The 19216-nt window shown below is 55.6% G+C and overlaps 1 protein-coding gene across 5 annotated transcripts in view; it reads right to left on the bottom strand.

Moving 5' to 3' along the window:
- ADAM15 (ADAM metallopeptidase domain 15) overlaps positions 1-14217 on the bottom strand; it is a 51492-nt gene extending 37275 nt beyond the window's left edge. For 3 of the 5 annotated variants that reach the window (XM_083166919.1, XM_083166920.1, XM_083166922.1), the window contains exons 1-5: positions 13898-14088; positions 10902-10999; positions 1771-1844; positions 342-420; positions 189-265 (exon numbers count right to left, since the gene is read on the bottom strand). In XM_083166919.1, the coding sequence (XP_083023045.1) occupies positions 189-265; positions 342-420; positions 1771-1844; positions 10902-10999; positions 13898-14006 (437 nt within the window). In that variant the 5' untranslated portion in view covers positions 14007-14088. Of the gene's footprint in view, positions 1-188; positions 266-341; positions 421-1770; positions 1845-10901; positions 11000-13897 lie in introns of all 5 variants that reach the window. The other 2 variants (XR_014466261.1, XM_083166921.1) reach the window with 2 other exon arrangements.
- Positions 14218-19216: the final 4999 nt, after the last annotated feature.

Here is a 19216-nt window from a genome sequence, read left to right as displayed (position 1 = left end):
GCTCTCAGGTAATCAGGGATTGGTCTCAGGTGGGGGGAGGGCTCTCAGGTAACCAGGGATTGTTCTCAGGTGGGGGGAGGGCTCTCAGGTAACCAGGGATTGGTCTCAGGTAGGGGGAGGGCTCACTGGTAACCTGGACCATATCTGGCAAGCAGGACCCTCTGGCCTTGTGTTACTGTGAGGAATACCTGAGTCCAGAGCACAGGCTGATGCTGCTCCAGGTGCTCTGCCTTGTCAGCACCTTCCCCTGATAGTAACAGTTCACCTGTAATCAGAGTAGAGGGGGCATTATTACTAGTCAGCCAGCAGGGGGCAATGTATCATCATGGCCATGTACATACCGGCTCTGAGAAGGGATTCGTCCGCCGCCTCCCATCAGGAAGGTAATAGGTTAATGTGTGCGAGAGTGGCAGGAGGTGCCTGGAAGACAGGTGAACAGGGTAAGGAGGAGGTAACTATCCCAAATACTGACACAATCACAGGTACAGCCATGGTGGGCACTGAGCATGCCAGCTGTCACCACCTGTATGATGGCTGCTGTAATTAGACAGCTTTCCTAAGGGCAGTCTCTCCAGTTACATCCCACTAACAGCAGCGCAGCCCCTCCACCCGACATACGGGGCAGAGGAAACTCCGGATACACCTCCCATCCTGTGCCGCCCTCATACTGCCAGGCTCACCACCTTCCCTGCCATCAATGGCACCTCTGGCTGTCTGCTGCCCACTATGCTCTGTATGCCAGTCAGGGGCAGATACAAAATCCAATGCCCACACTGTGCCCATACACCAGCCAGAGGCAGATACATCACACACTGCCCACATTGTGCCCGTACACCAGCCAGGGGCAGATACATCACACACTGCCCACACTGTGCCTGAACACCAACCAAGGGCAGTGCCCACACTGTGCCCATACACCAGCCGGCGGCAGATACATCACACACTGCCCACACTGTGCCCGTACACCAGCCAGGGGCAGATACATCACACACTGCCCACACTGTGCCTGAACACCAACCAGGGGCAGTGCCCACACTGTGCCCATACACCAGCCGGCGGCAGATACATCACACACTGCCCACACTGCGCCCGTACACCAACCAGGGGCAAATACACAACACACTGCCCCCACTGCGCCCGTACACCAACCAGGGGCAATTACATGACACACTGCCCCCACTGCGCCCGTACACCAACCAGGGGCAGTGCCCACACTGTGCCCGTACACCAGCCAGGGGCAGATACATCACACACTGCCCACACTGTGCCCGTACACCAGCCAGGGGCAGATACATCACACACTGCCCACACTGCGCCCGTACACCAACCAGGGGCAGATACATCACACACTGCCCCCACTACACCCATACACCAACCAGGGGCAGTGCCCACACTGTGCCCGTACACCAACCAGGGGCAGATACATCACACACTGCCCACACTGTGCCTGTACACCAACCAGGGGCAGATACATCACACACTGCCCACACTGTGCCTGTACACCAACCAGGGGCAGATACATCACACACTGCCCACACTGTGCCCGTACACCAGCCAGGGGCAGATACATCACACACTGCCCACACTGCACCCGTACACCAACCAGGGGCAGATACACTGCCCCCACTGCACACTGTGCCCGTACACCAGCCAGGGGCAGATACACTGCCCCCACTGCACACTGTGCCTCATAGGGTAGATACTGCCCACCCTACAGAAGTAACACTAGCACGGGGTAGATGCCCCCAGCGGTGCCCTCTGAGCACTTACCGGTTGTGCTGCAGTTCCATCTCCACCAGGTTCTCTTCTATCTGCAGAGAGAGCAGCAGGCGGTCCGGGAGTTCCTACATGACAAGAGGAGAGAGATGTAGTCACCCAGGGGTGAATCACAGCACCCTGAAGCATCAGGAATGCCAGGCACCCTACACTAAAGGTTTCTTATTCAGAATGTCCGGGACAAATATTAAGTGAAATAAATTGTGTTTGTATCTCATCCTAAGGATCAGTTATGTGGTAACGGGCCGGGTTCCCTTCTGTTTGTCCACAGTGTGACTATTATATGGGACATAAAGAACTTGAATTGGTCCCAGACCTTCAACCCAAGGCACCCCCCCGCAAGTCCCCCAACGCACCCCAGGGTGCCACAGAACACAAGCTTATTACACCAGACAGGTGCAGATACCCCACCCGAGCTTATTACACCAGACATGTGCAGATACCCCACCCGAGCTTATTACACCAGACATGTGCAGATACCCCACCCCGAGCTTATTACACCAGACAGGGGCAAATACCCCCCCCGAGCTTATTACACCAGACAGGAGCAAATACCCCCCCCCCCCGAGCTTATTTCACCAGACAGGGGCAAATACCCCACCCCGAGCTTATTACACCAGACAGGGGCAAATACCCCACCCCGAGCTTATTACACCAGACAGGAGCAAATACCCCACCCCGAGCTTATTACACCAGACAGGTGCAAATACCCCACCCCGAGCTTATTACACCAGACAGGTGCAAATACCCCACCCCGAGCTTATTACACCAGACTGGGGCAAATACCCCACCCGAGCTTATTACACCAGACAGGGGCAAATACCCCACCCCGAGCTTATTACACCAGACAGGTGCAAATACCCCCACCCGAGCTTATTACACCAGACAGGGGCAAATACCCCACCCCGAGCTCATTACACCAGACATGTGCAAATACCCCACCCCGAGCTAATTACACCAGACAGGGGCAAATACCCCACCCCGAGCTTATTACACCAGACAGGTGCAAATACCCCACCCCGAGCTTATTACACCAGGCAGGTGCAAATACCCCACCCCGAGCTTATTACACCAGACAGGTGCAAATACCCCACCCCGAGCTTATTACACCAGACAGGGGCAAATACCCCACCCGAGCTTATTACACCAGACAGGTGCAAATACCCCACCCCGAGTTTATTACACCAGACAGGTGCAAATACCCCACCCCGAGTTTATTACACCAGACAGGGGCAAATACCCCACCCCGAGCTTATTACACCAGACAGGGGCAAATACCCCACCCCGAGCTTATTACACCAGACAGGAGCAAATACCCCACCCCGAGCTTATTACACCAGACAGGTGCAAATACCCCACCCCGAGCTTATTACACCAGACAGGTGCAAATACCCCACCCCGAGCTTATTACACCAGACTGGGGCAAATACCCCACCCGAGCTTATTACACCAGACAGGGGCAAATACCCCACCCCGAGCTTATTACACCAGACAGGTGCAAATACCCCCACCCGAGCTTATTACACCAGACAGGGGCAAATACCCCACCCCGAGCTCATTACACCAGACATGTGCAAATACCCCACCCCGAGCTAATTACACCAGACAGGGGCAAATACCCCACCCCGAGCTTATTACACCAGACAGGTGCAAATACCCCACCCCGAGCTTATTACACCAGGCAGGTGCAAATACCCCACCCCGAGCTTATTACACCAGACAGGTGCAAATACCCCACCCCGAGCTTATTACACCAGACAGGGGCAAATACCCCACCCCGAGCTTATTACACCAGACAGGTGCAAATACCCCACCCCGAGTTTATTACACCAGACAGGTGCAAATACCCCACCCCGAGTTTATTACACCAGACAGGGGCAAATACCCCACCCCGAGCTTATTACACCAGACAGGTGCAAATACCCCACCCCGAGCTTATTACACCAGACTGGGGCAAATACCCCACCCCGAGCTTATTACACCAGACAGGTGCAGATATCCCACCCCGAGCTTATTACACCAGACAGGGGCAAATACCCCACCCCAAGCTTATTACACCAGACAGGGGCAAATACCCCACCCCAAGCTTATTACACCAGACAGGGGCAAATACAGCCCACTGTGCCTATTAAAAAATATCAGAATAAATACACAGACTGAAACTAATGACCCCCCGGAGGGGTACAGGAGACCAGAGGCCAGGCGCCCTGCGGAGCTAGTACTGGATGTGAGCTGACAGGCGCCCCGCGGAGGTAGTACTGGATGTGAGCTGACAGGCGCTCCACGGAGGTAGTACTGGATGTGAGCTGACAGGCGCCCCGCGGAGGTAGTACTGGATGTGAGCTGACAGGCGCCCCCGCGGAGCTAGTACCGGATGTGAGCTGACAGGCGCCCCCGCGGAGCTAGTACCGGATGTGAGCTGACAGGCGCCCCCGCGGAGCTAGTACCGGATGTGAGCTGACAGGCGCCCCCGCGGAGCTAGTACTGGATTTGAGCTGACAGGCGCCCCCGCGGAGCTAGTACTGGATGTGAGCTGACAGGCGCCCCCGCGGAGCTAGTACTGGATGTGAGCTGACAGGCGCCCCCGCGGAGCTAGTACTGGATGTGAGCTGACAGGCGCCCCCGCGGAGCTAGTACTGGATGTGAGCTGACAGGCGCCCCCGCGGAGCTAGTACTGGATGTGAGCTGACAGGCGCCCCCGCGGAGCTAGTACTGGATGTGAGCTGACAGGAGCCCCCGCGGAGCTAGTACTGGATGTGAGCTGACAGGAGCCCCCGCGGAGCTAGTACTGGATGTGAGCTGACAGGCGCCCCCGCGGAGCTAGTACTGGATGTGAGCTGACAGGCGCCCCCGCGGAGCTAGTACTGGATGTGAGCTGACAGGCGCCCCCGCGGAGCTAGTACTGGATGTGAGCTGACAGGCGCCCCCGCGGAGCTAGTACTGGATGTGAGCTGACAGGCGCCCCCGCGGAGCTAGTACTGGATGTGAGCTGACAGGCGCCCCCGCGGAGCTAGTACTGGATGTGAGCTGACAGGAGCCCCCGCGGAGCTAGTACTGGATGTGAGCTGACAGGCGCCCCCGCGGAGCTAGTACTGGATGTGAGCTGACAGGCGCCCCCGCGGAGCTAGTACTGGATGTGAGCTGACAGGCGCCCCCGCGGAGCTAGTACTGGATGTGAGCTGACAGGCGCCCCCGCGGAGCTAGTACTGGATGTGAGCTGACAGGCGCCCCGAGGAGGTAGTACTGGATGTGAGCTGACAGGCGCCCCGCGGAGGTAGTACTGGATGTGAGCTGACAGGCGCCCCGCGGAGCTAGTACTGGATGAGAGCTGACAGGCGCCCAGCGAAGGTAGTACTGGATGTGAGCTGACAGGCACACAGCGAAGGTAGTACCGGATGCGAGCTGACAGGCGCCCCGCGGAGGTAGTACCGGATGTGAGCTGACAGGCGCCCCGCGGAGGTAGTACCGGATGTGAGCTGACAGGCGCCCCGCGGAGGTAGTACCGGATGTGAGCTGACAGGCGCCCCGCGAAGGTAGTACCGGATTTTGAGTTACTGTATATATTAGTCATATACAGAAACAATTATTACAAACATTGATATTACCGGCCCAATATATACATTAGATACGGGTTGACAATAATGGACCACACAGAATGAAGCAGCAAACTACTTGCTGCAGTAAGGGTCCGGGCAGGGGGACAGGAAGGAAACGGATGCAGCAGGAGCGATGTACTGTATACATTCCGCACTCCCTCCCCTTCCCCTTACAACCTTTACATCTTTTATATAGAACCTTTAATCACAGCAAAATGCCTTAACATCCCAAAGTCACTTCCCCATAGGAGTGAGGAGGAAACAAGCAGATCCTGAGGTATATGTACATATAATTAACCCCATGTGTACAACTCAGGAATATTACAGAGTGCTGGACACAGGAAGGAGAGACCGGTGAGGGGTATATAGCGCTGGACACAGGAAGGAGAGACCTGTGAGGGGTATATAGCGCTGGACACAGGAAGGAGAGACCTGTGAGGGGTATATAGCACTGGACACAGGAAGGAGACCTGTGAGGGGTATATAGCGCTGGACACAGGAAGAAGTGACCTGTGAGGGGTATATAGTGCTGGACACAGGAAGGAGAGATGTGTGAGGGGTATATAGTGCTGGACACAGGAAGGAGAGACGTGTGAGGGGTATATAGTGCTGGACACAGGAAGGAGAGACCTGTGAGGGGTATATAGTGCTGGACACAGGAAGAAGAGACCTGTCAGGGGTATATAGTGCTGGACACAGGAAGAAGAGACCTGTCAGGGGGTATATAGTGCTGGACAGAGGAAGGAGAGACCTGTGAGGGGTATATAGCGCTGGACACAGTGAGGGGAGACCTGTGAGGGGTATATAGTGCTGGACACAGGAAGGAGAGACCTGTGAGGGGTATATAGTGCTGGACACAGGAAGAAGAGACCTGTCAGGGGGTATATAGTGCTGGACAGAGGAAGGAGAGACATGTGAGGGGTATATAGTGCTGGACACAGGAAGAAGAGACCTGTCAGAGGGTATATAGTGCTGGGCACATGAAGGAGAGACCTGTGAGGGGTATATAGTGCTGGACAGAGGAAGGAGAGACCTGTGAGGGGTATATAGCGCTGGACAGAGGAAAGAGAGACCTGTGAGGGGTATATAGCGCTGGGCACAGGAAGAAGAGACCTGTCAGGGGGTATATAGTGCTGGACAGAGGAAGGAGAGACATGTGAGGGGTATATAGTGCTGGACACAGGAAGAAGAGACCTGTCAGGGGGTATATAGTACTGGACACAGGAAGGAGAGACCTGTGAGGGGTATATAGTGCTGGACAGAGGAAAGAGAGACCTGTGAGGGGTATATAGCGCTGGACACAGGAAGGAGAGACCTGTGAGGGGTATATAGTGCTGGACAGAGGAAGGAGAGACCTGTCAGGGGGTATATAGTGCTGGACACATGCATGGCTGTGGGGTGTAAGCTGCAGATAACACAGCGGGAGGGGAATCAGTTATGCAGGACCTGGGTGTGTAAGTTACAGTCAGACGCTATGTTAGGCAGCCAAGTGCACATGTAGAACACAGTGAGGGTGGGGTAGAGTCATTGTTCATAAGCACGGGAGGAAGGAACTCCTCCCTGTGAGGTCAGCTAATGCCGACATGTCTGATCCCTGCCAGAGGAAGTGTCTCACTGCTTCCAGGTCCGGCCATGATGTAATGCAGCCACTGTGCACACCTGTCCCAATGCACCGGTGCTGTGTATTCCCTGGGCACAGCCCACCCTGTAATTATACCTGTGCCCTCAGCTGGCTGACAGGTGAGTGATAGGCAGAAGCCGGGCCTGCCCTGTGTACAGTGCTGAGGTCCTAGTACAGAGATGCCAGGATGGGCAGGAGCTGGGCCTGTCCTGTGTACAGCGCTGGGGTCCTAGTACAGAGATGCCAGGACGGGCAGGAGCAGGGCCTGTCCTGTGTACAGCACTGGGGTCCTAGTACAGAGATGCCAGGACGGGCAGGAGCAGGGCCTGTCCTGTGTACAGCACTGGGGTCCTAGTACAGAGATGCCAGAACGGGTAGGAGCAGGGCCTGCCCTGTGTACAGCGCTAGGGTCCTAGTACAGAGATGCCAGGACGGGCAGGAGCAGAGCCTGCCCGGTGTACAGCGCTGGGGTCCTAGTACAGAGACGCCAGGACTGGCAGGAGCAGAGCCTGCCCGGTGTACAGCGCTGGGGTCCTAGTACACAGATGCCAGGACGGGCAGGAGCAGGTCCTGCCCTGTGTACAGCGCTGGGGTCCTAGTACAGAGATGCCAGGACGGGTAGGAGCAGGGCCTGCCCTGTGTACAGCGCTGGGGTCCTAGTACAGAGATGCCAGGACGGGTAGGAGCAGGGCCTGCCCTGTGTACAGCGCTAGGGTCCTAGTACAGAGATGCCAGGACTGGCAGGAGCAGAGCCTGCCCCTTGTACAGCGCTGGGGTCCTAGTACAGAGACTCCAGGACTGGCAGGAGCAGGACCTGCCCTGTGTACAGCGCTGGGGTCCTAGTACAGAGACGCCAGGACTGGCAGGAGCCGGGTCTGCCCTGTGTACAGCGCTGGTGTCCTAGTACAGAGATGCCAGGACGGGTAGGAGCAGAGCCTGCCCGGTGTACAGCGCTGGGGTCCTAGTACAGAGATGCAAGGATGGGTAGGACCAGGGCCTGCCCTGTGTACAGCGCTGGGGTCCTAGTACAGAGATGCCAGGACTGGCAGGAGCAGGGCCTGCCCGGTGTACAGCGCTGGGGTCCTAGTACAGAGATGCCAGGACGGGTAGGAGCAGGGCCTGCCCTGTGTACAGCGCTGGGGTCCTAGTACAGAGATGCCAGGACTGGCAGGAGCAGGGCCTGCCCGGTGTACAGTGCTGGTGTCCTAGTACACAGATGCCAGGACGGGTAGGAGCAGGGCCTGCCCTGTGTACATTGCTGGGGTCCTAGTACAGAGATGCCAGGACTGGCAGGAGCAGAGCCTGCCCTGTGTACAGCGCTGGGGTCCTAGTACAGAGATGCCAGGACTGGCAGGAGCAGGGCCTGCCCGGTGTACAGTGCTGGGGTCCTAGTACACAGATGCCAGGACGGGTAGGAGCAGGGCCTGCCCTGTGTACATTGCTGGGGTCCTAGTACAGAGATGCCAGGACTGGCAGGAGCAGAGCCTGCCCTGTGTACAGCGCTGGGGTCCTAGTACAGAGATGCCAGGACTGGTAGGAGCAGGGCCTGTCCTGTGTACAGCCCTGGGGTCCTAGTACAGAGACGCCAGGACTGGTAGGAGCAGGGCCTGCCCTGTGTACAGTGCTGGGGTCCTAGTACAGAGACGCCAGGACTGGTAAGAGCCGGGCCTGCCCTGTGTACAGCGCTGGGGTCCTAGTACAGAGACGCCAGGTCTGGCAGGAGCCGGGCCTGCCCTGTGTACAGCCCTGGGGTCCTAGTACAGAGACGCCAGGACTGGCAGGAGCAGGGCCTGCCCTGTGTACAGCACTGGGGTCCTAGTACAGAGATGCCAGGACAGGTAGGAGCAGGGCCTGCCCTGTGTACAGCGCTGGGGTCCTAGTACAGAGATGCCAGGACTGGTAGGAGCAGGGCCTGCCCTGTGTACAGCGCTGGGGTCCTAGTACAGAGATGCCAGGACTGGTAGGAGCAGGGCCTGCCCTGTGTACAGCGCTGGGGTCCTAGTACAGAGCTGCCAGGACTGGCAGGAGCAGAGCCTGCCCTGTGTACAGCGCTGGGGTCCTAGTACAGAGACGCCAGGTCTGGCAGGAGCCGGGCCTGCCCTGTGTACAGCCCTGGGGTCCTAGTACAGAGACGCCAGGACTGGCAGGAGCAGGTCCTGCCCTGTGTACAGCACTGGGGTCCTAGTACAGAGACACCAGGACTGGCAGGAGCAGGGCCTGTCCTGTATACAGCGCTGGGGTCCTAGTACAGAGATGCCAGGACAGGTAGGAGCAGGGCCTGCCCTGTGTACAGCGCTGGGGTCCTAGTACAGAGATGCCAGGACTGGTAGGAGCAGGGCCTGCCCTGTGTACAGCGCTGGGGTCCTAGTACAGAGATGCCAGGACTGGTAGGAGCAGGGCCTGCCCTGTGTACAGCGCTGGGGTCCTAGTACAGAGCTGCCAGGACTGGCAGGAGCAGGGCCTGCCCGGTGTACAGCGCTGGGGTCCTAGTACACAGATGCCAGGACTGGCAGGAGCAGAGCCTGCCCTGTGTACAGCGCTGGGGTCCTAGTACAGAGATGCAAGGACGGGTAGGAGCAGGGCCTGCCCTGTGTACAGCGCTGGGGTCCTAGTACAGAGATGCCAGGACTGGCAGGAGCAGGGCCTGCCCGGTGTAAAGTGCTGGGGTCCTAGTACACAGACGCCAGGACTGGCAGGAGCAGGGCCTGCCCTGTGTACAGCACTGGGGTCCTAGTACAGAAACACCAGGACTGGCAGGAGCAGGGCCTGCCCCGTGTACAGCACTGGGGTCCTAGTACAGAGACACCAAGACTGGCAGGAGCAGGGCCTGCCCTGTGTACAGCGCTGGGGTCCTAGTACAGAGATGCCAGGACTGGTAGGAGCAGGGCCTGCCCTGTGAACAGCGCTGGGGTCCTAGTACAGAGATGCCAGGACTGGCAGGAGTGGCGCCTGCCCTGTGTACAGCACTGGGGTCCTAGTACAGAGACTCTAGGACTGGCAGGAGCAGGGCCTGCCCAGTGTACAGCGCTGGGGTCCTAGTACAGAGACACCAGGACTGGCTGGAGCGGAGCCTGCCCTGTGTACAGCACTGGGGTCCTAGTACAGAGACTCTAGGACTGGCAGGAGCAGGGCCTGCCCAGTGTACAGCGCTGGGGTCCTAGTACAGAGACACCAAGACTGGCAGGAGCAGGGCCTGCCCTGTGTACAGCACTGGGGTCCTAGTAAAGAGACACCAGGGCTGGTAGGAGCAGGGCCTGCACTGTGTACAGCGCTGGGGTCCTAGTACAGAGATGCCAGGACTGGCAGGAGTGGCGCCTGCCTTGTGTACAGCGCTGGGGTCCTAGTACAGAGATGCCAGGACTGGCTGGAGCAGGGCCTGCCCAGTGTACAGCGCTGGGGTCCTAGTACAGAGACACCAGGACTGGCTGGAGCGGAGCCTGCCCTGTGTACAGCACTGGGGTCCTAGTACAGAGACACCAAGACTGGCAGGAGCAGGGCCTGCCCTGTGTACAGCGCTGGGGTCCTAGTACAGAGATGCCAGGACTGGCTGGAGCAGGGCCTGCCCAGTGTACAGCGCTGGGGTCCTAGTACAGAGACACCAGGACTGGCTGGAGCGGAGCCTGCCCTGCGACATCCATACCACAGGAGGAGCTTATTGCGTGCGACTGCTCAGAGACGGCAGAGCCCGGGTCAGTACTATTAGGACCCACCTACTGGATACATTCCACTTGACCTTGCTGCACGTAACATAGACCCCACACCCGACACTGATTGGAATAGGCACAATCCCAGCAATACTGTGATGAATACCATAAATATAATCCTGCGCCCATAGCGATGGGTGTACCCTGACCTGGCCGGGCCTACGTCTACGCACACTGGGGCTAGTAGGACAGGTGAGAACATACCTGAGCGGCTTCCTCCAGGGTGAGTCTGTGACCGTCACGCCTCAGCTGCGGGTACACTGCCCAGAGCGGTGTCTGAGTGGCCACTGGTGGAGCAGTACCTGAAAACAAGATACCACATTAATCCTCTCTCAGGTATAGATGTACTAAAGGCCAGGCCATAGAAGTGAGGATGTTGGCCATAGCAACCATTTATCCATCACCCTCTAGAAGGTAATAGCCGGAATCCTATTGGTTGGTATTGGCAACATCTAGAACCCCATACAGCCCCAGGTCTCTGTTGGAGGTCACACACCGACCCCTGACTCCACTCTCCCTGTCCTCCCGACGTCTCCATATTTATACAGGGACTTCCGCGCTGATCTCAGTGAAGAATGCTGAAACTGCGGCCAACATTTCCTGCCCAGTTACTTCCTGACGCCTGCCTTACTCTGGCCAGCGAGGGGTTAATATTCCCGAACGAGCATAATTAGGCAGGGCGTTGCGTCTCTTATTCTTACTAACATCTGGAGGGCTAAGTGAGGACGAGGTGTCCCACCCTATGTCCAGCACATTCCCAGATGCTGAGAGGCATTCTTCCTCCTTAACCCTTGGAACAGCGTACAGGGGCCATTTCTTCCCTCCCCTCCCTGTGGACATGGTCTTGGTCTCCTGGTCCAACAACCCTGGGGACCAAACGTTCCTCAGCTCTCAAGGCAGCCACATTCAGCTTTCATGTTCCCCGGTTGTACTCGGTCCTCATTACCCCACACAGTGCATGTTTTGCTGGTAACCCAGCAGGTGCACAGGTGTACTAATTACTCACAGACACATATTATAAGGTCCGCAGGTGGAGGTAATTATTTCACTTGGGATTCTGTGAGGGGACCTGCAAAACATGCACTGCGTGGGGTAATGAGGACCGAGTTCCCTGACCACTGCTCTAGGTTATTACCCCCAGTGGGTCACGGTGCAGCACCAGGTGTAATTGTCAGGTGACTTCTATCAGAAGGATGGAGCGCTTGCTTCCACCTGTAGTCCACCAGGACATCAGCCCCCATACACATTACAATCAGCTGGCCCAGGACTATATGTCTCAGAGAGAGTACTGCCATCTTCTGGTCATAATCTGTAACTGAAGGGGGGCAAATTAGATGACCTTTTTGTATGCACCCCTAGTAATGTACTACACATATACTTTAATGTTTCCAGGATTACACCTGACCTCTAACCTGTCACCTATAGTGCTACACACATACATCTACTATTACACCTGCACTCCCCATTTCATACACTCAGCCAGTCAACTGCAGTCCCTGTGTCACACACACAGCCCGTCACCTGCACTCCCAGTGTCACACACACAGCCCGTCACCTGCACTCCCCGTGTCACACTCAGCCCGTCACCTGCACTCCCCGTGTCACACACTCAGCGCGTCACCTGCACTCCCCGTGTCACACACTCAGCTCGTCACCTGCACTCCCCGTGTCACACACTCAGCTCGTCACCTGCACTCCCCGTGTCACACACTCAGCGCGTCACCTGCACTCCCCGTGTCACACACTCAGCGCGTCACCTGCACTCCCCGTGTCACACACTCAGCTCGTCACCTGCACTCCCCGTGTCACACACTCAGCGCGTCACCTGCACTCCCCGTGTCACACACTCAGCCCGTCACCTGCACTCCCCGTGTCACACACTCAGCGCGTCACCTGCATTCCCCGTGTCACACACTCAGCCCGTCACCTGCACTCCCCGTGTCACACACTCAGCGCGTCACCTGCATTTCCAGTGTCACACACTCAGCTCGTCACCTGCACTCCCAGTGTCACACACTCAGCTCGTCACCTGCACTCCCCACGTTACACACTCAGCTCGTCACCTGCACTCCCAGTGTCACACACACAGCTCGTCACCTGCATTCCCAGTGTCACACACTCAGCTCGTCACCTGCACTCCCAGTGTCACACACTCAGCTCGTCACCTGCACTCCCAGTGTCACACACTCAGCTCGTCACCTGCACTCCCAGTGTCACACACTCAGCTCGTCACCTGCACTCCCCACGTTACACACTCAGCTCGTCACCTGCACTCCCAGTGTCACACACACAGCTCGTCACCTGCATTCCCAGTGTCACACACTCAGCTCGTCACCTGCACTCCCAGTGTCACACACTCAGCCTGTCACCGCACTTCCAGTGTCACACACAGCCTGTCACCGCACTTCCAGTGTCACACACTAAGCCCATCACTTGCACTCCCCATGTCGCACACTCAGCTCGTCACCTGCACTCCCCATATCACACACTCAGCTCATTACCTGCACTCCCCGTGTCACACACTCAGCTCGTCACCTGCACTCCCCGTGTCACACACTCAGCTCGTCACCTGCACTCCCCGTGTCACACACTCAGCTCGTTACCTGCACTCCCCGTGTCACACACTCAGCTCGTTACCTGCACTTCCCGTGTCACACACTCAGCTCGTTACCTGCACTCCCCGTGTCACACACTCAGCTCGTCACCTGCACTCCCAGTGTCACACACTCAGCTCGTCACCTGCACTCCCAGTGTCACACACTCAGCTCGTCACCTGCACTCCCAGTGTCACACACTCAGCTCGTCACCTGCACTCCCAGTGTCACACACTCAGCTCGTCACCTGCACTCCCAGTGTCACACACTCAGCTCGTCACCTGCACTCCCCGTGTCACACACTCATCTCGTTACCTGCACTCCCAGTGTCACACACTCAGCTCGTTACCTGCACTCCCAGTGTCACACACTCAGCTCGTCACCTGCACTCCCAGTGTCACACACATTTAGCTCGTCACCTGCACTCCCAGTGTCACACACATTTAGCTTGTCACCTGCACTCCCAGTGTCACACACTCAGCTCGTCACCTGCACTCCCAGTGTCACACACTCAGCTCGTTACCTGCACTCCCCCTGTCACACACTCAGAATGTCACCTGCTCACCCAGTGTCACACCTGTAGCACACACACACTCAGTCACATACCCGCTCTGTGGGAGGGGCGGCTCGGGTGTCCCGCAGTCAGCCCGCAAAGGAGCAGCAGCAGCCGGCACGGACACTCACACATGCTCCGCTCCCCGGTGCCCAGCGACATGTAAAGCTGACAGACAGCCGGAGCTGCCGGGGAGGAGGCCGGGAGGGGAGGTACCGGGGGAGGAGGCCGGGAGGGGAGGTACCGGGGGAGGAGGCCGGGAGGGGAGGAGGCTGTTAGGGGAGGTACCGGGTAGGAGGCCGGGAGGGGAGGTGCTAGGGAGGAGGACTGGAAGGGTGGTGCCGGGTAGGAGGCCGGGAGGGGAGGTGCCGGGGGAGGTGGCCGGGAGGGGAGGTGCCGGGGAGGAGGCCGGGAGGGGAGGTGCCGGGGGAGGAGGCCGGGAGGGGAGGTACAGGGGAGAAGGCTGTTAGGGGAGGTACCGGGGAGAAGGCTGTTAGGGGAGGTACCGGGGAGGAGGCTGTTAGGGGAGGTACCGGGTAGGAGGCCGGGAGGGGAGGTGCTAGGGAGGAGGACTGGAAGGGTGGTGCCGGGTAGGAGGCCGGGAGGGGCGGGAAGAGTGAGGAGGCTGGGAGGGGAAGTTCCCGGGAGGAGGACTGTAGGGGAGAATGACGTTTTTGGGCGTAGAACTCCGGGACTAGAGATGGGTAAAGTGACTCACTAGAGTGCGGTGTTCAATTCCTCGCTCAGTGCAAAGATCCGGTTCTGCTGGACGGGTCACTAACTCACTTGCATACAAAGTATGGTTATTTACCATGTACTAAAGGCAGGGGCAGACGTAGGATTTGTAAAGGGGGGTTTCCAGATGGAATTTGCTTAATTTTACGCGGCCCCTCGCCACGCTTCGGGTCGGTGGCTTGCATACCCTCCAACATCTGCAGAATTCGATACACTACACATCCAGAAAGGAGGCGTGACCATGGGTAAAGTGGGCGTGGCTACTGGTAAAGTGGGCGTGACCACCCCTTTCTGAATGTGTACTCAGCATTTAAAATACAATAAAAAGTGAGAGCTAATATATGTGGTATATATATATATATATATATATATATATATATATATATATATATATATATACACACACATGTATATATACCACAATCTCACTGTGGTAGTGACAGCCGTACTTAACAAGTGTCGGCTGCTGTGGGGTAGTGATCCTACTGTCAATGGACAGTCAGTGATCCTCTAGCCCCGATGTATACTTGGTAGGAAACACTGTTGGTGGGCTAGTCTGCATCTGTGAAGTGGGGACTACTGCACGGGATGAGAGGACTGGACGTGTCCGGTGTTGGGGAAAGAGGGGGGGGGGGTTCAGTCAGGCGGGAGGTGGTGCTGGGTGCACCGCAGGATGCCATCCCTTACCTCGGGTGGTACATCTGCACGGTTGGGCTACACCGCTGCTGTCATTCCCCCCACGTCACTCCTGCTGCCGCTGCACCCCATGCTGTGCGCCAGGTCTGCGTGATGTTATGACGCATCGCGCTGGCCCGGGACCCGCAATGCACCCTTGGGAACGGGTGCTTGGCAGCCAAGAAAAAACTGTACATTCGGTACACTTGAATTTTGCCGGTACAGACCGTTTAAAAACGGTACTGTACCGGCTAAATCGGTACTATTGGAGGGTATGGGCTCGCTGCGCTCGGCACACTATATAAAGTCAACTCCATGCCGACATGGATAGTGGGGGTATGAGCTTACTTACTATAGTGGGCACCCAACTAACATATAAGTACCAAAAATTATATATAAGGGTTGAGGCATGGAGGCATGTATGCTCCCCTATATCCCCCACATCTCTCCTCCCCTGTATCCCCCACATCTCTCCTCCCCCGTATCCCCAACATCTCTCCTCCCCCGTATCCCCCACATCTCTCCTCCCCCGTATCCCCCACATCTCTCCTCCCTCGTATCCCCCACATCTCTCCTCCCCCGTATCCCCCACATCTCTCCTCCCCCGTATCCCCCCCATCTCTCCTCCCCAATATCCCACCGTCTCTCCTCCCATCTTTCCTCCCCTGTTTACCTCGTGTATCTCTCCTCTATATCTACACTGCTGTTATTTGTGTGTATCTATAATACTTTAACTGACCCGGCATATACTGGGTCACCTAAGTGTCCATCTCTGTGCTTTGCTCCACCCCTCTCTGGGAACTCCCTTCTGAAAATCCTGCGTTTTCCCCCGTATCCCTCCTCTCTCTCCCCCTGTATCCCCCCATCTCTCCTCAACTGTATCCCCCCATCTCTCCTCCCCTGTATCCTCACATTTTTATCCCCTATATCCCCCCTGACTCTCCTCCCCTGTACCCAGCGCTATTTTTGAGGCGGAACGCTCCGGTACGCTGTTTCTGAAGTTCTGATGAAAAATTACCTCATCAGGAACGGCGTTCCGGAAGTTGTAATCTGCGGCGTTATAACTCCTTTCACCCAGCCGCCGTGGAGAATGCGAAAGGGAGCTTCCGCATTCACCACGGCGGCTGGGTGAAAGGAGTTGCGGCGACTTGCCTGGGTATCCCCCGCCCCTCTGCCTCCGACACCATCACATCGCTGTGCATTGCATGGTGAATCCCTGCCCGCAGCCCGCTTGAGACGCGCACTCTCCTGGCCTGCCTGAAAAACAATGACTTAGAAATTACAGGGGGGCTGCTGGAGAAAGCCTAAATCAAGTCAGATGCATCTAATAGGTTGGTATTTACTAGAGATAAGTGCGTCATCTTATGTATTTAATATTAAGCCAAAATAGACCTCGGGTTATAGTGTTACTTTTCTAAAAATTACGTTTCTTTTGACCCTAATACTGTATTAATTTGAAAAAAATATTTAATAAAAACTCCCATAAAATCATGTTATTTGTATTTAGTTATATATGCAACACAGACAAAGCAGCACCTGGTCCGTCACTTATACTCCCATAGGAATTAAGAACTCAGACTAGCACAGCATATTTCTTTTATGGAATATAAAGAGTTACTGGAGTACTAAACCCGAAGTGATGCTTAGGTGTCACTTCCAAGTTGACCAATTAACATAAAACTTCCTACTGGTCACCTTCGTACCTATGGTAAACAAGCGCTGTAGAGTCTAGCACCCTGTGTCCCAGGAGTGTCTTCTGCTTCCCCTGTGTCCTCCTCAGCTCCCCTCCTTCAACCTGTACCCTCTCAACATCCCCCCGCTTACTGTGTGTCCCCAGGAGTTCCCCATTCTCATCATGTGCCCCTTGAGCATCCATCCAACCCTGTGCCACCTTACCTTCCTCCTGCACCATGAGCTCTAAACCCCCCCCCCCCCCCCCCCCCCACAATTTTGGTCCCCTCAGAGCATCTCCTTCACTCATGCTCAATGACCATGCCCACACCCTCTGCCATGTTATGCTTAGCCTTAAACTATCAACATTGATCGGAAATTAATGTTATTCATTCTGTAGGACCAAAATGGGCCCAAATAACCTGATTTTAGCAGATTTTAGAAAACCAAAACCCACTGATGAGTCAAAATCCAGAAGATTCAAGCTTGTTTTTGAAATTAGCCTAAATGTAATAGCCTGCAACAAGCCGGAGGTGTGGAACTTTACATGGGTACACATTAGCCGATTATTGTTACAATATGTACAATATCATTAAAGCCCCATACACACTTCACAATGGGGGTCATCTACATTGCTTGTCTATCGCTTGGTCCTGTCTACCATGAAACCTGCAGGTGAGGTGGTCAGGGCTACTACTTATGGAAGGGACACCTGCTATGTTAGGGCCTTATTCTAGTTCACTCTTTCTGACAAAATTCTTCTTAGATGGACAAAACCATGTGCATTGCAGGTGGGGCAGATGTTACTTGTGCAGAGAATTAGATTTGGGTGGGGTTTTACTTCAAAACGAGATCTATAGTGCAGTGTAAAAATAAAGCAGCCAGTATTTACCCTGCACAGAAACAAAATAACTTGCCCAAATCTAATTCTCTCTGCACATTTTACATCTGCCCCCTGCAGTGCACATGGTTTTGTCCATCTAAGAAGGATTTTGTCAGAAAGAGTGAACTAGAATAAGGGCCTTAGAAGAGTGAACTAGAATAAGGGCCTTAGAATGTGTCCTGCACCCCAAACCACCCTGAATCATATAGGGCAGGGGTGGCCAAACCAGACCTCGAGATCTACCAATGGTCCACGTTTTCCAAATTAACTAGCTGGTGCACTGGTGTAGTCATTACTAACTGTCACATTTTCAAACATACTACATTCATTCCAACTGTAGATCAACAGGTTGCCTGGAAAACATGACCTGGTAGATCTTGAGGACAGGTTTGGCCACCCCTGGTAAAGGGGTGGAGAAACTCCTTTTTTCCTGCACTGAAAGCTTCCATCAAGCGTCCTTCCTCTTACCCCTTTATTTCCTGGAGTCCGAGGTAGGTTTCATGCTGCATCCTCTTGGTAGTGGCTCCTTGCCCTTACCTTACTGGACTTTGACTACCTTGCCCAAAGCCTGGCATAGTAGTGTGTAAGTGCACTACCAGCACTATTTTTGAGGCGGAATGCTCCGGAACGCCGTTCCTGAAGTTCTGATGAAAAATTACCTTATCAGGAACTGCGTTCCGGAAGTTGTAATTAGCGGTGTTATAACTCCTCCCTTCCGCATTCTCCACGGCGGCTGGGTGAATGGAGTTGCGGCGACTTGCCTGGGTATCCCCCGCGCCTCCGACACCATCACATCGCTGTGCAGTGCGCACGGCGCATCCATGATGAATCCCTGCCCGCAGCCCGCTTGAGACGCGCGCTTTCCTGGCCACTTGCCCGCCTGCCTGACCTATAAGAATAATTATGCTGGACTGACCTCTGCACTCCACAGGCACATTAGTGCTGTTAATGGAAGTTGAAAGTCTAGAGACCTTCATAAGCAGTGGCTGAGCTGGAGAGGAGGTGCTGTTGGAAGTTCCTCAGAGGTACTGGCACTGCTGATAATTCTGCACACTTCCCATTTTATTTTTGCAATCTAAAATCACGGTGTGTGGCATATGAATAATGGGCATTAAGGGCATCATACTGTATGTATAATGAGCATATGACAGTGTGTGGCATATGTATAATGGGCATCATGGACTGCACTATTAGGGTCATATGTGTATCACGCCCACATTATTATTAACCAAGTCCCATGTGGCATGTTGCCACACCCACTTTTTGGCGTGCCTCTGGCATGCGCACACAGTACCTCTAGGTATTTGTTTAGACTTGCACCACTGGCTGGGGGGCACTGTTTATCTGGCATTATTGGGGGCATTGTGTAATTGGCACTGCTGGTGGCATATGTATATATGGCATTACT

This window comes from Crinia signifera, chromosome 12 (genome assembly GCF_055691185.1).
Source record: "Crinia signifera chromosome 12, ASM5569118v1, whole genome shotgun sequence".
Lineage (NCBI taxonomy): Eukaryota > Metazoa > Chordata > Amphibia > Anura > Myobatrachidae > Crinia > Crinia signifera.
This window is presented reverse-complemented; position numbering and strand designations above follow the sequence as displayed.